The 23,269-nt window shown below is 36.4% G+C and overlaps 2 protein-coding genes across 2 annotated transcripts; one reads left to right on the top strand and one right to left on the bottom strand.

The window, feature by feature from the left end:
• Window positions 1-1,863: 1,863 nt before the first annotated feature.
• Window positions 1,864-10,617, bottom strand: neu1 (neuraminidase 1). The gene is made up of 7 exons (XM_079259024.1): window positions 10,484-10,617; window positions 9,997-10,186; window positions 8,892-9,154; window positions 4,325-4,507; window positions 3,461-3,680; window positions 3,076-3,308; window positions 1,864-2,967 (listed from the first exon to the last, which is right to left on the bottom strand). Exons 1-6 carry the CDS (start codon window positions 10,568-10,570, stop codon window positions 3,088-3,090), a joined length of 1,164 nt encoding a protein of 387 aa, XP_079115150.1. The 5' UTR covers window positions 10,571-10,617; the 3' UTR covers window positions 1,864-2,967; window positions 3,076-3,087.
• A 5,569-nt stretch (window positions 10,618-16,186) lies between these two features.
• Window positions 16,187-22,981, top strand: tmem268 (transmembrane protein 268). Its single transcript, XM_079258242.1, has 9 exons — window positions 16,187-16,318; window positions 19,107-19,242; window positions 19,360-19,454; window positions 19,588-19,695; window positions 19,813-19,965; window positions 20,102-20,212; window positions 20,615-20,698; window positions 20,949-21,167; window positions 22,429-22,981. Exons 2-9 carry the CDS (start codon window positions 19,128-19,130, stop codon window positions 22,594-22,596), a joined length of 1,053 nt encoding a protein of 350 aa, XP_079114368.1. The 5' UTR covers window positions 16,187-16,318; window positions 19,107-19,127; the 3' UTR covers window positions 22,597-22,981.
• The last annotated feature ends 288 nt before the right edge of the window (window positions 22,982-23,269 follow it).

Here is a 23,269-nt window from a genome sequence, read left to right as displayed (position 1 = left end):
CACCTCGGGGATGAATAAAGTGACTTTGATTTGATTTTATTCGATTACATTTTCATTCAGTTATCACTACCTAACCAAGGGTAATAGGCTGTGACGATATGCTTTCGTCCCGATTCAATTCGATTCCGATTTTTTGGGTGCCGATTCGATTTAAATTGTGATTCTCACAATTCTTCGATACTGCTGATCTTTGTGGATTAAAAAACAAGATAAATAAATAAAACTTTTTAATTTTTCTTAATTTCAATTAGGAAAAACCACACAGTACCAAGACCATCATTCTGCTGCTATAATGCCCAAGAAGACAAGTAAAAAGATCAATAAAAACATTGAAAATGACAAAAATTTTAAAATGGATTTTTTTTTTTTTTTTTTTTTTTTGTTTATTAAAAGAAATAAATTTTTTAACTTGTGAAGCAAAAAAATGAATCCTGATTTTCGATTTGATTTTCCCACCCCTGGTAATGTGCATTTTGTGGGATGCATGTATTACTTATAGTCAATGCTGTTTTTAGTCAAATGTCAGGAGGATTTGAGTTTCCTTCTTGCAATAGTCATATTCTGTTCCCACTGTACATAAGATTTGTGGCGAATGAAGTTTGATTAACTAAAAGACAAATATTTATAGGGGAATTACTTAAAAACTAAGTAGAATGTATTTGGTCAAATAATACTATTACAAATAATACTATTACTTATAAAGATGCTGTACACTTTTTTAATGTGATAATCTAATTACATGTTCTTTCAAGTCCAACATAACAAGAAACATTGAAGAAACTTGACAAAATCCACTTAATACCTGGACAGAAAGTTCTCTTTTCCAAGATTTTTTTTTTTTTTTAAGATAATCTCACATCACCCATATAGCTTGTGTATTTATTTTGATAGCGGTTGAGTGAAAATTCATTAATACACTGAAATGTGGCACAACTCTCATGCCACCTCCACAATCTCCTGTGGACAGACAACAGAGTTCACTGGGAAATAATCAGCATAGTAATTTTATTTTATTTTTAAGGAATTTTGAAAAATATCAAACTGAGCATAAAAAAACAGAAGAAGAAAAGGAAAATCCTTCTTGCATTGATCATTTTTCATGAGAATATGACAGACACAAAAAAGACACAAGTGATATAAAAATCAGATTGGAGTACCATTTCTTTCTATTGTAGTCACAAACAGAAAACAATACTTTTCCACAAGTTTGTTTTTTTACTGATTCATTGTTAAATGAAAGTCAGAATTAGTTTATTCTTTAGACAGTAGAAATTGTTGATCCACCTGAATAATTAAAAAACTCAATTCTAAATGGATTCATTAGCAAATCATACAACATATCCTGTATAAATTCAGAAAAGGACTCTACATTATGCACTTACCTCTTCAGTCACACATCAATCACACACTCATACATATGCATAATATTACATATGCATAATATCTCCTGATGGGTTTTCTGAAAACCCATCAATATTACATAATTCAAGTGCAGCATCAATCAAAAAAGGGCTATTAAAATTATTGTATCAGATAACTTGTTTGCAACAACAGAATGAATGTCAGTCAACATGAGTTCATGGCAAATAGCATGTTAATAAAATGTACAAAGGAAAAAGAAATCTAAATTTTATGATAATTACAACACAGACTCTTGTACAATTTTAATGCTGGTGTCAAAATAAATCACGATGCCCCTTTACAGTGATTATGCTGATAAATAACCCATCAGTCAATTTTGCTTTATTCCTTAATATCCACACTTAATTAACACCATTTTAAAATCAGTGAAATCCCAAAGTTGAAAAAGTAGGTTAGTTTCCTTCTTATTGGAAAGCATCATAGTTTAAATTTAACACCCCTTTGATAAAATATACTTTTTTATTCACTTTATAGTATTTTCCTGATGTGTTTAACTTTCACAAAGCTGGGTTGTGTATGTGCCAAGCTTGTAACCAGAGAGCTGTTTTCACATTCATTTTCTGAAAGGTGGTGGGGTTTCACACCTGTAGGACTGAATCTCTTCAAAGAGTTTCCCAATCAAAAGCTGCTTGCCATGGCAACTTCAAATTTCCATCCTCTGAAAAAAGCCTTGAACACCACATCAGGTCAGATGTCTTTGCTGGTAACTCAGATAAAGTTTTTCTGTCTCATCACTTGTTATTCTCCCAAAACAGCAATTTATGCGATGAACAAAAAATCTTTTGTATATTCTCTCATAAAACATCACAAAAATGACCTTCAGTTCATTTTAGCTTATCTGCTTGTTCATTTAAGTGAAGTACATAACTGCTTATGAGAGTCTGCTGTTAATACCATAGCAAACAGAAAACTTTCCCCCCCTTGTGCCACAAACACACCAATTTCACGTTCAAACTTCCCATTTCTGAGGTATTTTGTTCAGGTTACCGTTTTGACATCAAATCAAATCAAATCTATTCATGAAGCACTTTTCATACAATAAAATGTAGCACAAAGTGCCTTACTCCTCCATGGGCGGTCAACCAAGCCTTAGAGACTGTAGTGGGTAGAATGTAACCCAGATGCAGGATTATGAAGGAGAACATTAAAATGTTCCAGTTCCTTATCAGAAATTACCATTACTTTACTCAAACATGTCTGAATAGTATTACTGCTCTAAAAAGGATCGATCACTTCCAGTTCTTGTGCTCGGTCATCTTGTTTCTTTTACATCAGCAATCAAAAAGAGGTTATGTGATGATTTGGCAAAATGAACTGTTTACAAAACAGATGTGACTTCATCAGCAGTGGGAATTTTTAAAGTGTGGAAAGATAAAAGAATTTTTTAAAAAGTAGATGGCTCCATCACCAATGGCACATAAACATCCAGATATCTATCGTGCCCCACCTTCTTTTTCTGCTAATTATTCAAGTCTTTCTGTTCCCTCGGATTGCCACTGGAGTGAACAACCTCCTCCTGCTTTTTTTTCCCTTCAAAGTTTGAATCTGGGAGACAAAAAAAAAAACCAAACAAATACAATTAAAACCTCATTATGTGTCTGGCTATAAGAAAAATAAGTTCTTATTTCTCCTATCCGACCTTTTTCTCCTCACCTCTGACGTGCTTTATAGGCCATTATACAAGTGGATTTTCACGAATGAGATGGTCTCATCATAGTCTTTATGGCCCTTTTCATAGATGACAAAGATGAACTTCTTGTCTTCAACAGAGCCAGTGTCCAGTGAAGTCATGCTGGAGTAGCCGCTTGGTCCCGGCCATATCTGGACAGCGTTGTTCTCCCAAGATGAACCATTTGTTAGCGACCAGCGTAAAGTTAGATTCACTCCTGAAGGAGTAAAGAAAGTTTGATCATTCACAAAAAGTAAAATACTTCTTGGCAACTTCAAATCAGCTTGTTTTAATGATTGTGGATCTTGTATTGCTTTGGTTCATTTTGGTATAATTGTCAATGGAAGGAGAATGTTTAGCCGCTCTTACTGTGCTGATCATTAGATGGGTTGGTGAAGTAGAGCACTCCATTTTTTTGCAGCATCCCAGCTGCTACTGCTGGATCCACCAGCATGTCATCAAAAAAGAGCTCATCTATGGGGAGGGTCACGCCTCCATCAAGGCTGCGCACCACAACACGACACCGACAGTGGTAATTGTTTTGGTTCCGCACGTTGATCAAGATGCTACCGTCGGGCATCTCAACAGGCTGCAGGAGGGTGGAAGGTGGAGGAAAGAGTGTCAAGCACGATGGGACAGATATTAAACAATCATTTGCAGATATTTGATCAGTTTTGACATCATACAACACAACAGATGTGATAATCTGACTAATTTCACTGGGAAAAAAATACAAATGCACTTTTCATGATTGTCCACTAGAGGGGAGAAGAACCCATCTACAGCAAAGGCAGTCTTTTGGATTCTGTTCATTCTGTCTTCCTCACCAATCAACAAGAGTCAATCGGATTAGTCTCATTTCATTGATAAAAAGCCTGCCAGACTACAAGCAGAGCATGGGCACTATTCATATATATAAAGTGTACTAATGACCGAAATGCCCAAGTCTAACCAGCAACAGCACAGCTAACAAAATTGTGTGTGCTGCAATCTGCAATCTCACTTGGTTTGCGTGAATGGACGTGCAAACCATGTATTCAGCCTAAGGCTTTAAATCCTTCAACAGTTTATGGTCTGATCTCTTAATCTGTGCAGAAAGAAAAGCCCAAAAATAACAGGACACGCTCCACTCTTTAAGTGAAAAGAATTACAGTAAATTCACATTCCTTTATGCTAAAGACAAATCCCTTCTGCTTTGCGATGTGACAGATTATCAAACAGCAGTGGATGCACCTGGCACTCATCGGGGTTGAAGTCCTGAGGTTTCTTCTTTTGATTGTAAGGGATGCTCTTCAGCGCAGCTCCATAGCGCCAGTTTTCTCCATGGTCGTCGCTCAGGATGCAAAAGACTCCATCACCCTCCAGTGTCCCGTGGCCACAGACCACCAGCCTGCCTTTTGCTGGCTCATAATGCTTCTGAAGTACCAGATAAACAGCAGAAAAAACGTGAAAATGAATGTCTTTGTGCTTCTGCCGAGAACTAAAATAGGTATGAAGAACCATTGCTAAAATGTAGAAGACATCCTGTTAAACAAGGAGCTGGTGTGTGCTAGTTGTTGTATATTTGACATAAAGCACAATAATGTTTTGCAATGTCTTATTTTATCTCACGATTTCTTCATAGATGACTGTTTTTCATTTGTGATACTCAATGGGGGAAAATATGCAAAATCTCTTCTCATATTCTGTCATATATTCAGTTGTTACAACTAAGTTATAACTGATGAAAGCAAGAGAAATACAACAAATATATGTAAAGTTTTGTAGTATAATAAAAAAATACACTTAATTTAGTAAACTCAGTTGGTGTTTGATGTGTAAAAAAACTTGATTTGTTTCTCCTTTTTTTTGCATCATCCTTCCTGTCATCCAAATCATGATCCATTTTGACACATGTCCCAATTCCTGCAGTTTAAAGAAAGTGGGGCGATGTGAGGAATATCACCCCAACTGAAGGCCTGCTTTCATACATGCTGCAGATAAAAAACATTGATTAGACCCTTTTTGGAGCTGGAAGCACCAGCTCATCTAAACAAAGCAAACATCACCCCCACCCCCTGCCGTTACAGCTCATGTGTCTGTTGGTTTTCTCAGTATGAACACACGGCTGCTGACACAGCTCTCCCCAGACAGAGAGGAGCAGCTGCCTTCCCTGTTCTGACCAGGCATACGATGTCTTTAAAGCACACAGCTATTTAATCGAAGCAGATACAGACTGTTAGAACTGCTTCAGCAGACTGAACTTAGCTCTATGATGGATAGAGGAGTCATTAACCAGGTTTTTAACTGAAACCTGGTTAAAAGAAAACATTAAAGCAGCAGCGTTTGAATTAATTACCTGAAAAATACACATTATATATTATTACTATGATTATTATTATAAATGTACATCACTGAGGGTCAATTACTTAGAAAAAAAAACATAGTTTATTGAATTTTTCCACTCTGTTGGACACGTTGCGTCTTTATTTATAGAGGCAGTTAAGTGAAGAAACCTCTGTATAACGGGTGCATGCTCTATCAGGGAAGATTACATTCCTGATATTTATCATTTTAACAATTATTCCACAAATGGTGGTGCTAAAGAAATTTTGGAATTCACAGATCTTTTTAGATCTACCCAATTTTTTTTTAACATTAAAAGACAAGTTTTGGTTAAAGTTTCTCTATACTTGAAGTTCATTATGCGTCTTTTGGTTAGTTTAGACTTGTGACTGTTGTTTCTCTTGGTGGGAGCAGTCTGTCTGGTAAAATGAAAAAAAAAATACAATCGGAGGGAGGGGCAGGACCCACCAGAAAATATGATTTGTAAGTTTACTTCTGCTGTATAACTTAAGCATTAATTCGAAGTTAGATCTCAAAGATTGTACAGTCTGAGACATATTTTCTATGTATTGTACAAAAATTTGGCTCAGACTGAACATTTTGAATGAAAACCCAATCGTGAATCATCAAATCCGTTTGTGCTTTAATGATGTGGCAGTGATATTGATCAGCTCAGTTTCCACATTCATGTAGGTGGATTTCTTCTTCTTTATGTCATATCTAGTTGCTGCTTTGGCTGCTGCATTTATTTTTAAGCTAGCTAGACGTATACAATTAGGATTTGTTATCTGATATTAACTCATTTGTTTCACATAAGCATGCAAATATCCAGATTACAAAAAGGTGGATGGACGTACTGAGTAGATAACCAGAGTCATGGTACCACTTGATACGATCTCCATTGTCAAGGTTAGTTAAGACAAATAATCAGATAAAAAGTCAGATACGCTGGATATGTTGAACCCCTAATGTGATCACATTTGACGCAGCTGGCTCATTTTGTAAACATTACAAAACACACAGGCACAGAAACAGGATGCTGCAACTGAGACCTAAAGAAGAAGAAAAACTTCATGAACAGGTCTACTTCCCCAGCAATGCTTTCATACTTTTTAAAACTTTTCATAAACAATCTGAACCCATCAGATGCAGATACAAGCATTTTTACAAAGTCATATTCCTTCTCCACGGATATAACCTCATCATAGACTCATAAAAGACAGAACAGAACCTGGTTTAGGAAGTCACTGGACTTTTCCCTTTACAAAGTCAATGTAAGAAACATACAGATGTTATTACTTTATTTATTTATTTATTTTTTTTTACCAATATCTGATATACCAGTTTTGTCCAACTCTTAACTTCAGGTACCAATAACTGATATTTTTAGAGCCAGTTGTGCCACTCAAAAATATCTGGGAAAAATATACATGATATCTCTTATATTTTGTCAGTTTGAGTTAGACGAGACTTAGCTGAAGAGTTTGATATATAATATGTGCAAATTGTGTAAAAGTTGTCATATAAAAAAGTAAAACAAAAAAACAAGTATAACTTCTGATATTGCATTTTAAAGCTGATGTCAGTTTTAAAATGCAATTAAAATGCATATGACAATGGTAGGCCTATATTATTGGACAGCTCTAATCCCACATAAAGTAGAGGGATAGACTAAGAAGCAAAACCACCCAACACTATGAAACAAGAACAGACAGTATGAGAGGAGAAGTGTAAAATTAAGGCAAAAGAAGGATGCTGTCAGAAAGTCATACAAATTACTGTTTGCAGTAACTAAAGATCTGCCTGTTATTATATAAATGCAGCTGTAAAAAAAATACTTTTCAAATTCAACTTGACAAAAACTTGTAGAGCTCTGACAGTGACACATTATAAATTGGAAATCACATATTTATTGAATATTATCTGGTTTATGCCTATTGTAACTTTACAGATGAGAGTCAATTTCTTAAATTATTAATTCACCACACAGTTGTAGTCAAAACAGTGAATATGTTTTAGCATGGCTTAAAATTGTGGACTAGTCAAGTATTTAAGAGATTAAATACTGAAAATGTGTCCTGGAATCAACACTGTAACTTATTTCAACATTGAATGAACTTTTTAAAAGTTGGTTCAGTGAGGATTAAACAAAAAGGGGTGGTGCATTACATGATATTAATGCACGAGGCGGAGTGTAGAACAGCAAGAACGCCACTGTGTAATGCATGGGTCTGAGTTGTTTAATCCGCCTATAGCATGGTCCCACACAAGAAACATTTTATAACAAATGTTTGTTTATTTTTTTACAAAACTTGCCAAATATGTTGAAGTATAGGACCTATTTTATGTTGGCTTCAATTTACTTTTTATGCTACTGTTTTTTATACAACTGTTGTAAAGTTACAAAGATTTACTCTCATTCACCTGTCAAAAGTCAGCTGATCTGAATCAGTTGATAAGGAGTTGCTATGGTAACACCCGTGAGGCAGTGCTCCAACAGTGATTTAACTTGTTGGATTACATGTCGGGCTGCACGGTGGTATAGTGGTTAGCACTGTGGCTCACAGCAAGAAGGTCGCTGGTTTGATCCTCAGCTGGGGCGAGGCTTGGACAGTGGCCTTTCTGTGTGGAGTTTGCATGTGATTGGTTACTCTAAATTGCCCATAGGAGTGATTGTCAGTGGTTGTTTGTCTATGGACTGGCAATGGACTGGTGAGCTGTCCAGGGTGTGCCCTGCCTTTTGCCCAAAAGACTGCTGGGATAGCCTTCATTGGACTAAGCAGTTAGTGAATAATAAAAATAATGAATGAATTACATGTCTGTATATACAAAAATAATGCACGTAGTTGAGCACTGTATAAATGCCAGTAATCCTGCTTGACAATATTTACATGTTTAAACATGTTGCTGAAATTCTGACGATAAACTCAGCTTGTTATCACTTACTATTACTATATAACAATAAATAAGAAATATATAAATAAATAATAAGTATAATATAGAGTATATAAGTATATTAATAATAAATATTATATACCGTTATTATTATTATTTATTATTCCTGTTTATCTTTTCTTAAGAGTCTTTTACATTTATTTTGTCAAACTGATGAATTTAAAGTTGTTTTAACCACTTGAAACCTGAGCTAAACCAGCTCCTATTTCTTTATGGGAACCAAATCATTAAATACAAGCTAAAAACACACTGGATTAAACTGCACAAAGAAACTGCAAACTAAGACCTAAACATCTTCAATAATTAACAACGGTCCTACTGGCTTAATAAGGAGCAGAACTACTTTTAAAGCACCCAAAAATTTGTCATTAAAATCTCGGTTTATCACCTGTAATTACGTATTTGTGACGTGAATTTGCCACCCTACAGCGAAATAACAGGTCTTTATAAGCTTCTATTTCTAACTCATATGCAAGTTTTTGATAGCATATCCTCCCTTTGTCTCACAGCTTTGCCTCACCTGAATGCCAAAGCCTGGCCCAGGAGCAAAAGCCTTAATTCCGAGCTGGACTGAAAGGTTTCTGGGTGGACTCCAGCTGAGACCATCATCAATGCTCTCTACCATCATGGTGCTGGCAGGGCCACAGTGGTAAAGGTGGAAGCACATGGAGTAGATCAGAATCACTGAACCCACTACTTCGTCAACCACCACCGAGCCCAGGTTCAGGCCGTCTGGGTTCATCCCATCATTTACTATGAAGGAAGTCGGGGACCAAGTGTCTCCTGAAAGGATAATAACAATGGGGAAGGGGGGAGTAAACAAATTAGACATAAACTAAAACCTTTGTTTAATGTAAAAGATTTTAACTTGAGAAGTTTCCCTTTAATTTTAGATTCTGAAGGCCACTTCTGTTTTTCTTCTGCTCAACTTGTTAAAACTTTGTGAAAATACACTGAAATATCGTCAAATGTTTTATGCAGCTACAGCTTAATGCAGCGATATCTATACTGTGATAACCACTTGTGAAATTCATGTTGTACTTCCTTGATGGTGGTGATAAACCAGATAAATTTCAGAGAAAACAAAATCCCTAAATGCATATAGTTTTACAACATGTCACTTCATAGTGGTAATCTTATGTTTGCATTACAATGCAAAAGTCTTGTGTGCTTAAATAAAATGAAGGAACTTGGCAAGCGAAGGGGAAATGAGGTTGCGCGCCTGAAAAACAAGTATCTACTTGAGGTAAACAGTACCTGAAAGTGATTTTTTTTAAACAAATACACCAGGACTGTCAGATGACAGAGCAACTGTTTTTCTACAGCTTCACAACAAAAGTTTTCATCAATAAGTAACTGTTAAGTCATTTGCAAAGAAGGGAAACAAGTCAAAAAGGCAGCGGTGTGAATTGTACTGAAAACCAGTGGCAACAGGTCTTATGGGGTGATACATCCTCCTGAAAGCCCAGAGCTCAACATTAGTAAAGCAGAATGGGATCATCCTGACAGACATTTCGATTTATGAATACAGAAAACATTATCTTAACAGAATATTAAGAAATCAGGGGCGAATCAAGATGTTTGCATGCACATTACTGTCTTTAATGTGTGTGTTTCCATCCTGCCTTTGTCGGTGGATCGTCGTACTGCGATGAACTTTGCTCCAATGTCTGCAGATGATGACTTCCTGCCCTCAGCAAAAGCCAAGAGGCTTCCTTTGGGGGTGAAGGTGATGAGTGGGATCCTGTAGGTGTTTACATGCCCGTGGGCTCCACTCACCCACAGCAGCTGTTCTTCATACACCAGGGGATCAATCTAGCCAATAGAGGACAGGTAAATAAAGAGACGAGGAGGAGGATAAGACACACTAACAAAGAAAAAAACAAACAAACACTGAATAATCTTATTATCTGCAGACAAAACCAGTCCGAACAGGAATGATATCTTCAGGATTCATCTGAGTTCCCTGCAGGTGAGCCTGTACAAAGCTGAAACTCTCCAGACTTTCTTCAATCAGCAGCCTTCCTCAGTTTTTTGCACTTCAAAAGTTGTAAGCAAAGTACAAATAACGTTAAAACATTATGTTTAATGAGTAATAACAACGTCATATACCTGTAACCCGTCGATGGTGGCAACACGAGGAAATAACACCAAGAAGGGCAGTAAAAGCAGAGCAGCTATCCAGCTTCCTGTTTCCATCTTCAATCCTCTTTGACACACAGTTATCACATAAAGGAAAAACCCGGTGTCACAAAAAAGTGGGCAAAAACACAAACTAATAGAGAACTGAACGCGGCACCCTCACCTGAACCCGTACATCCTGACACAGGCGCTATCTGTCGAGTCATATGATCAACTCGGGTCGTCACGTGACACACAGTGGCCTATGAAAATTAAAGTGAAAGCTGACTAAATAAAAGAATCAACAAATGAATAATGTAGCGCCGCCCAAATAATGAAAATGAACTTTTTAACGTCTTGTATGTAGCCACCATCCCACTCACACGTGTTTTTTTATTGATAAAAATAGATGATTGATTTAAAAAAAAAAAAAAAAAAAAGACAAACATCAACAGTTGTGCAAAATGTTTTCAGTTCCGCAATGGATTTGATTGGCTTTGAAAGGTCCAAAACAAATTGCACTTGATGTGACGAGATGCATTTACCCATTCAATCCACAACAGGGCAGAATAATCCTAAAACTCCAGTCATCTGGAGCAAGTCATGCCATGGTCCTGTAGTTGGGTTTCAGAGATTAAGCATTTAGTTACATCAGTTTCTCAATTAGATGGAGCAATAATATTAGGAAAGAGCAAAAACAAACAAAAAACAAAGAACGAAAGGACTTTTTTCTTTAACTGGAATAAGTTGAAGCCACAACGCTTGACCATTTTAGCAGCTCACTTGACAGTCTGTTGCTTCATGGTGCTTGAACTTTGGCATGAGAAATATGTGTGAAAGATTTCTGAGAAATTTACAAAATTCTCTTTAACCCCATTAAAATAAGATTAATGACAAATACGGATACGTAATGCCATCTTCCAAATGGCCCAATTAAGATTTAATGCAGCCCCAAATGCAGTGAACGCCATAGAAATTAGTTGTTTTAGGGCATATATTAAGTTTCATGCTCATTCTGTAAGCAAAATGCAAGTTTGTTTTTTTTTTAAATTTTATAAATTAAATAGTTCAAATATTTCTCAAATCTTTTAATAGGTGTGACAATAGGACCCAACATTTAAGATGTTTTTTTAAAAATGCAACAGACCCCTTTTATTTCAAATGCAGGCTCTTATTTTTTTGCCATGTTCTTATGTCATCATTGTTTCTGTGGAGTAAAACTGTAACTCCCATTATATTACATTCAGTTAATACACATGTTTTCAAAAGCACTCTACAATTGAGGAACAGATTGGGAGCAATGTTAGGCTTAATGTTTTTCACGAGCTGTAAACTGGCCAAGTTCAAGATTAAACCAACAAATATCCAAAACAGATGACCATGCTACCCTCTGCCCCCCCAAGAGAGTCACTCCTTCTTAATTCTCAGTATTTGTTTAAAAATTTTATGTCTTTGATTGTATTGACTATTATTTTTTCTGTCTTGCATGTCGCTATTTTATTTATATATCAAAAATGTTATTGCATCAGTGGCAGCTTGTTGTATATGATGCCAATAAAAAAAATGTATTCATTGGGAGCAGAAAACTGAGCTTTCCAAAACTCTACTGATTCCTGGAATAAGACTCTAAATGCAGGCCAGTTAAAGAGGAGATATCCAGCATAGCATGTGGGCAGAATGAAGAAATGAAGTTCCAACCCTCTCTTGCCTTGATAATAGTTTAGAATGTGAGTTCACTGCCAGATAAAATAAACAAGCTTATAGAGCTGGCAAAGACAACGCAGGAATATTGGTAATGCAGTTTCACAAGGTTTAACAAGACATGGCGGCAGGAACACGAGACTATAAAGCCTCTCAGTACAGCATTCAGTCAAGGTGGCCTGAAATAGACAGCAGAGAGTGATACAGTGCTGTGAAAAAGTATTTGCCCCCTTCCTGATTTTGTTACTACAGACAAAAATAACCTGAGTGAATAAAAAGAAAATTCAGTTTTCAAATGGTGATTTTTTTCTTTTATTAAGGAGAAAAATGCTTCCCAAACCTACTTGCCCCAATGTAAAAACTCTTTACCCCCCTTGTGAAGTCATGAATTAACAGTAACTACCACATTTTTTTGAAAGCTGACTTCAATTTCACTGACCACACCATATCCAGACCTGATCACTGCCAGACCTGTTCAATTAAGAAATCCTTTAAATAGTGTCTTAAAAAAGTGAAGTAGGCTGTGAGATCTAGAGAAAAAAAAACTGTGCCGCAATCCAAAGAAATACAAGAACAAGTGAGAAACAAGAATTGAAATCTTTGAGTATGGAGAAAGTTACAAAGCCATGAGAGCTTTAGGACTCCCGTACAGTCAGAGCCATTATCCACAAATGGATAAAACTGGGAAGAGTGGCAAACCTTCCTAGGTGTGGTTGGCCTCCAAAATTATTCCAAGAGAACAATGACTCATCTAGGAAGTCACAAAAAACACAAAATCAGCTTCTGAAGGACTGCAGGTCTCACCTGCCTCCGTTAAGGTTAGCGTTCATGATTCAAACAGTAAGAAAGCAACTGGGCAAAAATGGCATCCATGGGAAAGTTCCAAGGTGAAAACCACTACTGGCCAGAGAAAAAACAAAGAACACAAAGGATCATTTCACATTTGCTAAGAAACATCTTAATAGTCCTGAAGACTTTAGGAAAAGTGTTATTTGAACTGATGTGACAAAAGTTGGAAGGTGTCAAGTCCCGTTACATCTGGCGTAAAAAATAAAACAGCATTTGACGAAAAGAGTATCATACCATCAGTAAAACATGGTGGTGGTTGTGTGATGGTTCGGGGCTGCTTTGCTGTGATTGTTGGAACTATGAATTCTGCTGTCTATCAGAAAAATCTTCAGGGGCAATGTTCGATCATCAGTTTGTGTCCTCAAGTTCAAGTTTACTTGGGTTCTGTAGCAGGTCAAAGACCCAAAGCACACCAGTAAGTCTACCTCTGAATGGCTTCAAAAACAGCAAAGTAATGGTTTTGGGGTGGCGAGTCTGTTATGGCCCTGAGTCAGCTGGTCTGCAGGGCTTCCTGAAAATGGAGATACTCTGGAGTACACAGACGATAGGCTGCCATCCCTTGGCTCCACCCGTACCACCTTGCCTCGGGATTTGTGGACATCGGTGCAGGCTCTTTCCAAGTTGGCCACAGATGATGACACCTGCCTATTTAAGGACAATCAGCACCGTCATTCAGGGAAGCTGTGTCTGATGGTGACACAGTTTGCCACCTCCGGCTTGGCGTCGACAGCCATAGAGTAGCAGATTTGCTGAGATTGGTTTTTGGTTTTTCTTTTGTTGTCTGCTGTCTTTGCCTGGGTTTTGTTTGGTCTGTGGTAACAGAATTTTGGTTTAGTTTTTGGAGTTTTGTTAAACAGTGGATTTTGCTCCTGTCACAGGATATTTTAAGTTATACCCTTTAGTTTCTTTGGTTTGAATCATTTGTAAATAAAATCCCACCTTTTATTGGAACTTTTAGTTGCCACTCTTCTTTTGCGTTGCAACCCCCTTTTCCCCTGGACACCACTGGGGTCGTAACAGAGTCAAAGTCCAGACTTAAATTTAATTGAAATGCCGAGGTGTGACCTTAAAGGGGCATTTCATGCTGGAAAACCCTCCGATGTGGCCGAGTTAAAACAATACTGTGGAGAAAAGCCAGCCAAAGTTCCTCCACAGCAAATTTAAAGAGGTATTGCCAGTTTTGCAAACACTTGGTTATAGTTGGCTGCTGCAGGTGGCAGACCCAGTTATTAGATTCAAGGGGCAAATACTTTTTCACACAAAGTCATGAAGGCTAAGAGAGCTAATTTTCCACAATAAATAAAATCGACATTAAAAGCTGCACTTTTGTATTTACTCAGGTTCTGTTTTTAACTTAGTTCTTGTTAGATTTCTGGGTTTTGGCATGCTTTATTTACTTTACCTGTTCATTGAGTTTTCGGTCAAGCTTACTTCCTCTTGTGGTCCTGGTTTCTGTTTAATTACCACAGCTGCTCCTTATTTAGTCATTGTTTCCATCCAAATAGTCCTTGATTTATTTTGCTTAAGTCAGATCTTCCTCAATCCTGCCCTGGTTCATTCTCCCTAACTTTATTCAGAAGCGGGTACGTGTCCTAGGTTAGGTGGACAGACGCAAATTGTGACGGACACACCAACAATCAGTTTATATGTGTTGCCAAGTGCCTGCTTAATCTGGCAAAGTCAACATAGTAAGACCCCATTTAAAAACTTGAAAAGCTGGCAGTAACAATCCCAGAACTCTCCTGATAAACTTTATATGTCATAACAACTAGTAATGTAAGTAGATGTTGTTCCTCAAACGTTAAAAGACATGTAAGTATTTTAAGCCACTCTAGTGGGGTCAACTTACCAGTGAGCCTGTCAGCTTTAGTGCAAGTTTCAATTTATTAATTCTATTGAACATAAGTAGACTATTAGTATAGTACAATAACAAAAAAAAGCGATCAGCATAGTGATCAGGCTTTTTACGTAAATTATTTTTATATGGGGAAATAGATACAAAACCACATCTTTACAATGATACGAGAGGAAAAGGCAGAGCAGAACTGTGCCTATAGGTGTGGCTTTGACCGTAGAACAGCGAGTTACCTGTACAGCTTCTTTGCCTGGCCAGGAGGAGGTGCTGTTGAGTCGTTTCTTCTTTAGCGATGAAAAACACTGAATGTCACGACTTTCAAATCAGTAGGTATTACAGGCTATAAGAAATTATAATTTGAAAGATTGTGTAAAATATAATTATAAAACAATTGAAAAAAAATCAAATCTAACTATTAAATTAGAATTCTTTAATTTATTCCTTTCTGCTTTGGATTGGCACTGTCTACACACCACTGTTCGGAAGTCTGCAAGTAGTTGTGTTAATGGTCTTCGTTCCAGCTATGGTTAATCTTGCCATTGCAGTGTCTTTTAGCTTGTTTTAAAAAATTCTATCAACCTGCCTCATCGTACTGAATTTGGGACCAACCTCTTCATCACCTCACCATTACAAAGCATGACACAAAACTGTGATGATCTGATGATAAACCCTGCAGGTTTTAGTCATGCTCTATTACACTATTCTCCTTAAACTTCATAATTTGTCTCGTTTTCAGGTATTTAAATCTGTTTTTGTATTGTCTATTTTTTATCTTAAAATATGCTGCCATATCATAATTCTACTTATGTATGAATTATTCTGAGAGCTTAATATTGATGTGTTTGGCTTAATAATAATGTAAATATATGTTTTGCTGGCAGGTTCCCCAATGACTCTTTGGACCTAATTAGTTAATATGTAACAGTGTAAAGCCGCAACATAACAGCAGTGACAATAAACTGTTCTGTCATTGTAAAAGCCAAAAAAAACTTAGCATATCATAAAAATTGAAATGACAGTTGTTGTTGTTTTTTTTTAAATGACAAAATGCACCACATAAAAACAAGTTAAATTTGTTTTCAATTAGCCATTGCCTGAACATGCTCAACAAGGGTAAACATATGCTACTGGCTGCCATGTTTGTGCTTCCTGTACTGAGCTGAAAACCACAAACCACATTCCTGCAGTCATGAGGCTGGGCTGATCTGAGTCACACGCAAGAGAGAAAGAAAGGAACAAGCTGCAGCATAACGGAAAAATTACTAGAACACCATCTGTATGTGCAGAGAGACTCTACAGCTTTCAATGAACTGTTTTGAATATACTTCTCTCCTCAAGAAACAAAGGTTACAAAAGGAGTGACAAGGGAATACAACCATGATAGCGTTTGTTGATAAGATGGGCTTTCATCTGAAGCACAGGTAGGATGTGTTTAATCCTGCCAAAAACAGGTTTTTTTTATCTCATTTCTGCCAAGTCTAGTTTCAGTCTTTGAGAAGCTAAATCACTTCAGGACATCGCAAAGACATCTAAACGCTGCAACAGAACTTTTCTATATTACAAATTCATATGGTATTTCCTTTTGTGTGCATTTTCACACAAGAACTTCAGACTTCAAAACTCAACTCGAACATTTTGAAGACTCATCCCTGTAAGTCAGACTTCTTTCTTATCGTCCAGCTATCAGTTTACCCAAACATATGCAGACATTTTGTTTCAGGACAGATAAAAATAACAATTAAAAAAAAGATATTTTAAAGTCACTCAATGCAACAAATATCCAAAACAGATTCAATACAAAGTTACAAGATTTAATGCAAAGTTATAAGAAACAAATTACTGATTACGTCCTGTATGAGACAGGAACACACACAAGATGCTGTTTAAGATAAGACGCAGTCTTATGCATGCAAATGCAAACTGTACATGTTCTGTTCAAGTCAGCAAATCCAGTGTAAGCAGCCAATAACAAATTGCCTTCATGCCAGCTGAACTTTAACACATGGGGAAATGAAAATGAAAAAAGAAAATAAAGTCAAGTGTTCGGAGAGTTTTCACACCTAAGTGGTGAAATGTTTCTCTGTCACAGGCAGCCAGGCAACGGTGTGTGATAGAAGCAGAACTGAAGAGTGCTGATCTATTTAATTTGGTCTATTTTTATACCATTTAACACACATTAGGCTGCTAGTGAGATCAGATGTATGCTGAGGGTCACTAATGTCTCAGCATAACTCTTTTCCAGCCACTGGGGAAGGAGAATATTCTGAACATGACTGTAACATCACTAAAACCAAACGTTCATTAAGTTATGAAGCCCTTATTCTGTAAAGACATTTTTAAAGTGCAGTCTCTGTGATGAGGTGCTGTAACAGCATCCTTCACACAGTACAGGCTCTGAGCCCTGAAAGCAGAAGTCAGCATGGGTTTCTGCTGTTTTTATAGTCTTTTTGCTTGTCTAACAAACAGCGCATGTTTATGAGAGATAAAACCCTGTGGCCTAACTGAGGGACTTTCTTACATAAAGATAGCAATCATCTGATGTATTTCTTCTTGAGGCAGACATGTCCAACTCTTTTAACATTAAACCTCTAGCCCTGCCAGAAGAACTATAGGATGCTGAATGTAATATAACTTGATATGATTTCATTCTATTGATTATGCAGTTGATATGACTACCTTAAATAGAATCCCTCTTTATTCACTTATGTTTAGTGGTTTCCTTAACATTTACTTGACGTGGTTGCCCAGTTTGACTATTTATTCACAGCTTTTAGCCACACATTGGTATTCTTTTTAGAGTTCAGGACAGAATTACATGACAGAGCCTCCAGAAATGACAATATTTAAAATGAATAACAATTTCTGAAGTTACATAGAACATGCCAAAGATAACAAAACAAAGGAGAAAGATACTTTAGAAACTTTGAGAGAAGAAACTCAGTAAGAAGAGTTTTTAAGTCCATTTTACATTTTAATGTTTTGTTTCTTTCAGAGAAGGAACAAAGAGACTGAAAACTATTTTTGAATTGTAGGCAACCAAATGTCCTAATGGTAAACGATAAAGTAAACCTATCATGCTGTAGGTTCTTAAGGTAATCATTTTACTAAATGAATGGGTAATTTAGATTACCATCTAATTTTATGTTTAAAAGGGCTGCCTAGTGTCAGAATACTGGATGTGGAGACTAGTTTTTTGACCAGAATATAATATTAAATGCAACAGCACAAGATAAAGTCTGTAAAAATAAATTAGCTGTTAAATGGCCAGTAAAATATTGATCTAAACTCTATTAAATTATTAGTCAAAGCACCAATCATTATCCCCAGGGGATTTCAAATTCTGTCAATAAATCCAATCATCTTGTCTCCAAACTTAACAATAGCTATATGAACTGCTAGCTTAAATTTGGCTTATTGTGTTTAACAGTGAGTAAAAAATTAAGATTACATAAGAATGGTTTAGTTAATAATTCCAGCTGTTTGGTATATTACATTTAATGAACCATTTTGAAACTCAAGTTATAACTTTTATGGTCACCAGTCTATCGCAAATGTTTAGCTAACAACTTCGATGCTAACAATGCTAGTTAGTCCCATAGTTGTTGTTTTGTAATTTATTTAGTTTAATTTCCTTTACCTTGACGTTTTAACTTTGAATTTTGCTTTTAACAATGCAAACAATTTATGCATAACTACTAACCATGTCAGTACATGTTCAAATTGTTTATTGAGACTTTTACCTCCTTCATTGGTCTATCTTATATTCAACAACTGTTGTAGTAAAAATGTCAAGATTGTTTGAGCACTACAGTTACATACTGTGTACTTATCTTTTCTTAATTTAATCATTAGGATCTGTTTTAGCTCTTATTTTAGGTTTAACCAGTTTTGTTTAACAAATATATGGAAACTTCCTGTATTCTCATAATGAACATGTTTGTTCTTCTTGTGGCAAATTTCCCAATGCTGCAGTCCTATGGATGAGAGGAACTGCTGAAACAGCTGTTTTTCACAGAATTTGCAATTAGTTCCTCTTGTGACTCAGTTCTCTATGCTTCTGTCACCTTACCAGAAGAAATAGCAGATTTTCCACAAAATCTTTACCAGAAATGAAAGAAATCTACAAAAGAAAGAAATCAAATGCACCTTATATAGTATAAGAGACTGTTTTTGTTTAAATGCGATGTTAACATTTTATTTTTCCTTTAGGACTTGATTACCTCTGACAGGATGGAGGAAAAGCCCAGCATATGCCAGGACACGGAGGAGTCAGAGGTGGATTCTCAACTCAGACAAGCCACAGCTGAGCCACTTTCCAACAACTACAGACCCAGTTGGTCAAATGGTATGCAAAATGAAGTGTATTTACCCAACTTAGGTAACATCATTAGTTTTCTTGTCATACGTTTCAACTTCTAGGAAATGTAATATGATTAAGGACTGCCTACCCTGTCTTTCTCAGGTCAGTGTGTCGTGGCAATGCTGAGCTCTTCAGCATTTAATCCCAGTTTTGATCTGTCTCTGTGTCGTGCCAAATTGGAGAGAGATGGCTTTGAGGTTAGCGCAAACAACTACCTTTTTTTTTTTTTTTTTTTTTTTTTTTTTTTTTTTTTTAACACAGATGCTACTTAAATCCCTAATTAGTTTTTTTTTTTTTTTTTTTTTTTTTTTTATACATTTGTTGTTTTAGATTCCAGTCACAGACATGGAAGTTCCTCTGAAAATAGCTCTTGAAATCCCCTCAGTCAGAAGATACATGGTTTTCAACTCAAGTCTTTTCCATTTTATCATGGCACCGGTATGGTCGCTCATTATCATTTGTTTCTTGTGTGTTCCTGCACAATTTGATGCTTTTCATTTATCCCTTTAAACAATGTAGTCAAACTACTCAATTACTCAAACACTGCTCCTCCAGGTACTGTATATGGTGTTGTGGTGTGCCATGTTCTCCACCCTCCACCTCTATATAACTGTCAGTGACTTCTGGGTCCTCTGTCTGTCAGTTAGCCTCATCTCCATCTTCCTCACCACTATCATCATCTTCATCCTTCATCACAGTAACAAGGAGGTTAGTCAAACACCATGAGGGCTATAGTGTTTGTTTCAGTGAGTTTACATTTTGTGCATAAAATTTAGGCATCTTTTCTTTACATCTCTCATTTATCTTATGAGATGAGTAAAACCTTAAACTATTTCTTCCTCAGATCAACATTAACATAGATGTTCGGTTGGTCCAGGTGAATGAGAAGATGGTGAAGCACAAGTTATTGGTTGGTGTGGCTGACTGGGTCCAGAATTGCACTGGAAATATGCAGGTTAGTGCCCCAGAATTACCAAAAATAAATAAATAAAGGTGTGCTTTTATACTGAGAGTGATTAACCATTTTTAAGCTGTCTAAGCTGATAGTGTGGGTTTGTTGGCAAGAATTTGGCATTCTTGCAGCTGTTCTTTTTATCTCACTCCCATATTTATCCTACTTGACATCTAACTAAAATTGTGACATTGTGTCACATAGACTGACATGAAAAAATGATGCAAGAACATGGCAAAAAAAAAAAGGAAACAGTTCAAACAAAGCAAAGATGAAAGGAAAAGAACTATATGTTTTTCTGTCTTGTCAATGATGTTGGAATTAAATCCATTAAAATATGCTTCTGGTTAAGATGAGTATAAGAATCTAAAAATGATTTGTTTACCTGTTTGTGTGTTTCTGTAGTTGTACTTTGTGTATTGGGACATGTCCCGCTGTTTGACGACACTAACTGAAACTTTAGAAGAGCGCAGCTTCACTGACACCCAGGTGAGCATTTAGTACATCTGTCACTTTTTTTCTCCATCTGGTTCATTGATTTCTTTTTTTTTATTTTCAGGAGCCCCAACGTTTACCCTCCGTCACAATCAATAGAAAAATAATTTTAAGTGCCTATGAGAGGATATTTATCTCTGCACCACAGACAAGTTGAAATTTAGTCTTTAAAGCATGACATTGTACATATCTTAGCCTTCCTCCTGGCAGCAGAATGAGTAAATCACTGTCACTACTTCTTCAGAAAAAAATGAATAGCAGAATGTCTCATCTTGTCCTGGTGACTGATGTCCCGGTCATTGACCCTGAGGCTGGTGGCTCAGATGTGGAGCAGGACTCAGATGAACAAAGGCCTCTGCTCAGAAATGAGGATTCAGGTCGCAGTACCTCATCCAGCCAGCAGGGGGCTGCCAAAGTCACTACCAACTACAGCCTGGTCCCTGATGCTACATTACCTGCTCAGGTAAGAGACATGACAAATTTGTCCGAAGGGGTGTCAGTGCATGTCAAATCTTTATTAGAGCTTCATCTGTTCATCACCAGTATTAGGTAATTTCATATAATTAAAATCAAAGTATCTTCATTGCATGTATGATTAGATTGTAGCAAATATGCTGCAGCTCTGTGGGACATTTTGTTTCATACAAATCTTCTCCAGCGTGGTGATTTCTAAAGATGAAACATAATTAAATCATAATATTAATATTTATACTAAACTTAAGATTCTAAACAATATCAATGGTGGAGTTACACCAAAATGAATCTGTATTTTAATAGAAATCTATATTATTTTATTTATGTAAAGAGCACCACTTCTGATAAACACCATTAAAATTATGTCCTGATGCTATTCAAAATAGATATTTTGTATTGTGTAGATGATAGATGTATGCAAGTAATATCTAAAGGTCTCTGGTATTTAAAGCAAGGTTACTCATTCTTGTCCTACAAGCGCCCCAATCCAGCAGGTTTTTAATGTATTCCTGCTTCAGCAGACCAGAATCAAATCAGATGGATCAACCACCCATCAAATTCTGCACAAGGACTCATTAATTGGAGTCAGGTTCATGGTTCAGGGAAACATAGAAAACCTGCTGGACGGGAATGAGCAACCCTGATTTAAAGGATACAGATTTACTATTTAGACTTTGTTAGACAAAACTTTTTTTCTTTTAAATTTAAGAGCCAAATAAAAGACAAAACTGTAGTTTCTGTTACTAAAACTGGTTTATGATGAGAAACTGATGCACCAAAGCCAACAGATAGTGCAAAATGTTTATTTGAATTCATTACATTATTTATAAAATAAAAATTATTAGGCAAATAGCAGAAAGCATTGCTGATAAGCAAGGGAACTCCTTCATTTTAGAGTTGAACAGAAGGTAATCTATTTTTTACTAGAAACTACATTTTTAATTGGCTTTAAATGACTTATAACATCCAAACTTGTAATAAAACAGGAGATATTTGGAAAATATATGTTGTTTTATTCTTTAAGATACATTCATAGGAAGAAAATTCAGATTTGGAGTATTTCCGTAACAACACGTCTTGATTAATGAATCTCTTGCTATGTGTGAAAACAAATTTGACACTGAGATTACCAAACCATGTTTAAGAGTATCCCAAATTATATTCATGTCATTTTAAGCTGTCTAAAGCAGAAGTATAAGTGTCTGCATAAAGAACAAAACCCCTCATCTCTATTTGGACCCATTTTGCAGGCTAAAGCTTACCAGCTTCTGATGACCTACAGTGCAGTTTACGTAAAACTGCTGGTGTCTGAGAGACTGTCAGGACCATCACACCACCGTCTGCGACCCTGGATGAATCACTGCACCACGGCCCCCCTCTGCCTCTGCCAGTACATCAAAAACAAAATCCTTCAATAACACAGCCAACAAGCACTTTCCTCTGGAGCCCATGTGGACGAAAGACAGTCTGTTCCACTAAAGGACTCTTCAAGCGTCAGACTCTCTATTGCATTTCAATTTGTCTCTCCACCTTGTGGGTTGCTTTGTTTACTATTACTATGCCAGCTCTGTGTTTTCACCACCTGGATGTTTGTTTGTCTGCACCCTGCCAAGTTCATTCAGCTGAGAAAACAGGTCCGTCCACTGGCTGTAAAACAATATTTATATTCAGTTTTACATCAGAGCCACAGCTATAGTGTCTGCTCACTGCTGGTAAAATTATTTGTACAAATGATAAATATAGTGTAGATTATTTTGATTTGAATAGAATGATTATTAGCAGGCAACAATCCTAAACATATTCTTTCCCATTCAACCAAAGAACAGTATTGTCTACTTGATGAATGACATTTCCTTGCTTTGCTCTGAGCGCAAGCACACAAAAACCAGATTGTATTGCTTTTTTCTTGAAAGTAGGACTTTCTATGCTGCACTGATGCATGTGGTTTCACAAGGAATCCCAAAGAAAGCTAACAAAGAGAATGTTTCTTTCATTTATAGGAAATGGATTAAATGCCAAAGGATTCAAGTTAAACTGTTCTTTCTGTAAACTCAAAGAAAAAAGATAAAGCTGTATGATGCAATATTTTTA

This window comes from Telmatherina bonti (genome assembly GCF_933228915.1).
Source record: "Telmatherina bonti genome assembly, chromosome: 19".
NCBI classification, from domain to species: Eukaryota; Metazoa; Chordata; class Actinopteri; order Atheriniformes; family Telmatherinidae; genus Telmatherina; species Telmatherina bonti.
The sequence above is the reverse complement of the archived record's forward strand: the minus strand, read 5'-3'. Positions and strand labels throughout refer to the sequence as shown.

What these genes read in the sequence shown, in the direction of transcription:
- neu1 (XM_079259024.1), bottom strand. Translation starts at nt 10,570, where the DNA reads ATGGAAACAGGAAGCTGGATAGCTGCTCTGCTTTTACTGCCCTTCTTG. An exon ending in ACGACGATCCACCGACAAAG is followed by an intron (nt 9,155 to 9,996) that starts GCAGGATGGAAA and finishes TTATCCTTTCAG; the next exon opens with GAGACACTTGGTCCCCGACT. An exon ending in TCAACCCCGATGAGTGCCAG is followed by an intron (nt 3,681 to 4,324) that starts GTGCATCCACTG and finishes ACCCTCCTGCAG; the next exon opens with CCTGTTGAGATGCCCGACGG.
- tmem268 (XM_079258242.1), top strand. Translation starts at nt 19,128, where the DNA reads ATGGAGGAAAAGCCCAGCATATGCCAGGACACGGAGGAGTCAGAGGTG. An exon ending in TTCATCACAGTAACAAGGAG is followed by an intron (nt 19,966 to 20,101) that starts GTTAGTCAAACA and finishes TTTCTTCCTCAG; the next exon opens with ATCAACATTAACATAGATGT. An exon ending in GCAGCTTCACTGACACCCAG is followed by an intron (nt 20,699 to 20,948) that starts GTGAGCATTTAG and finishes CTACTTCTTCAG; the next exon opens with AAAAAAATGAATAGCAGAAT.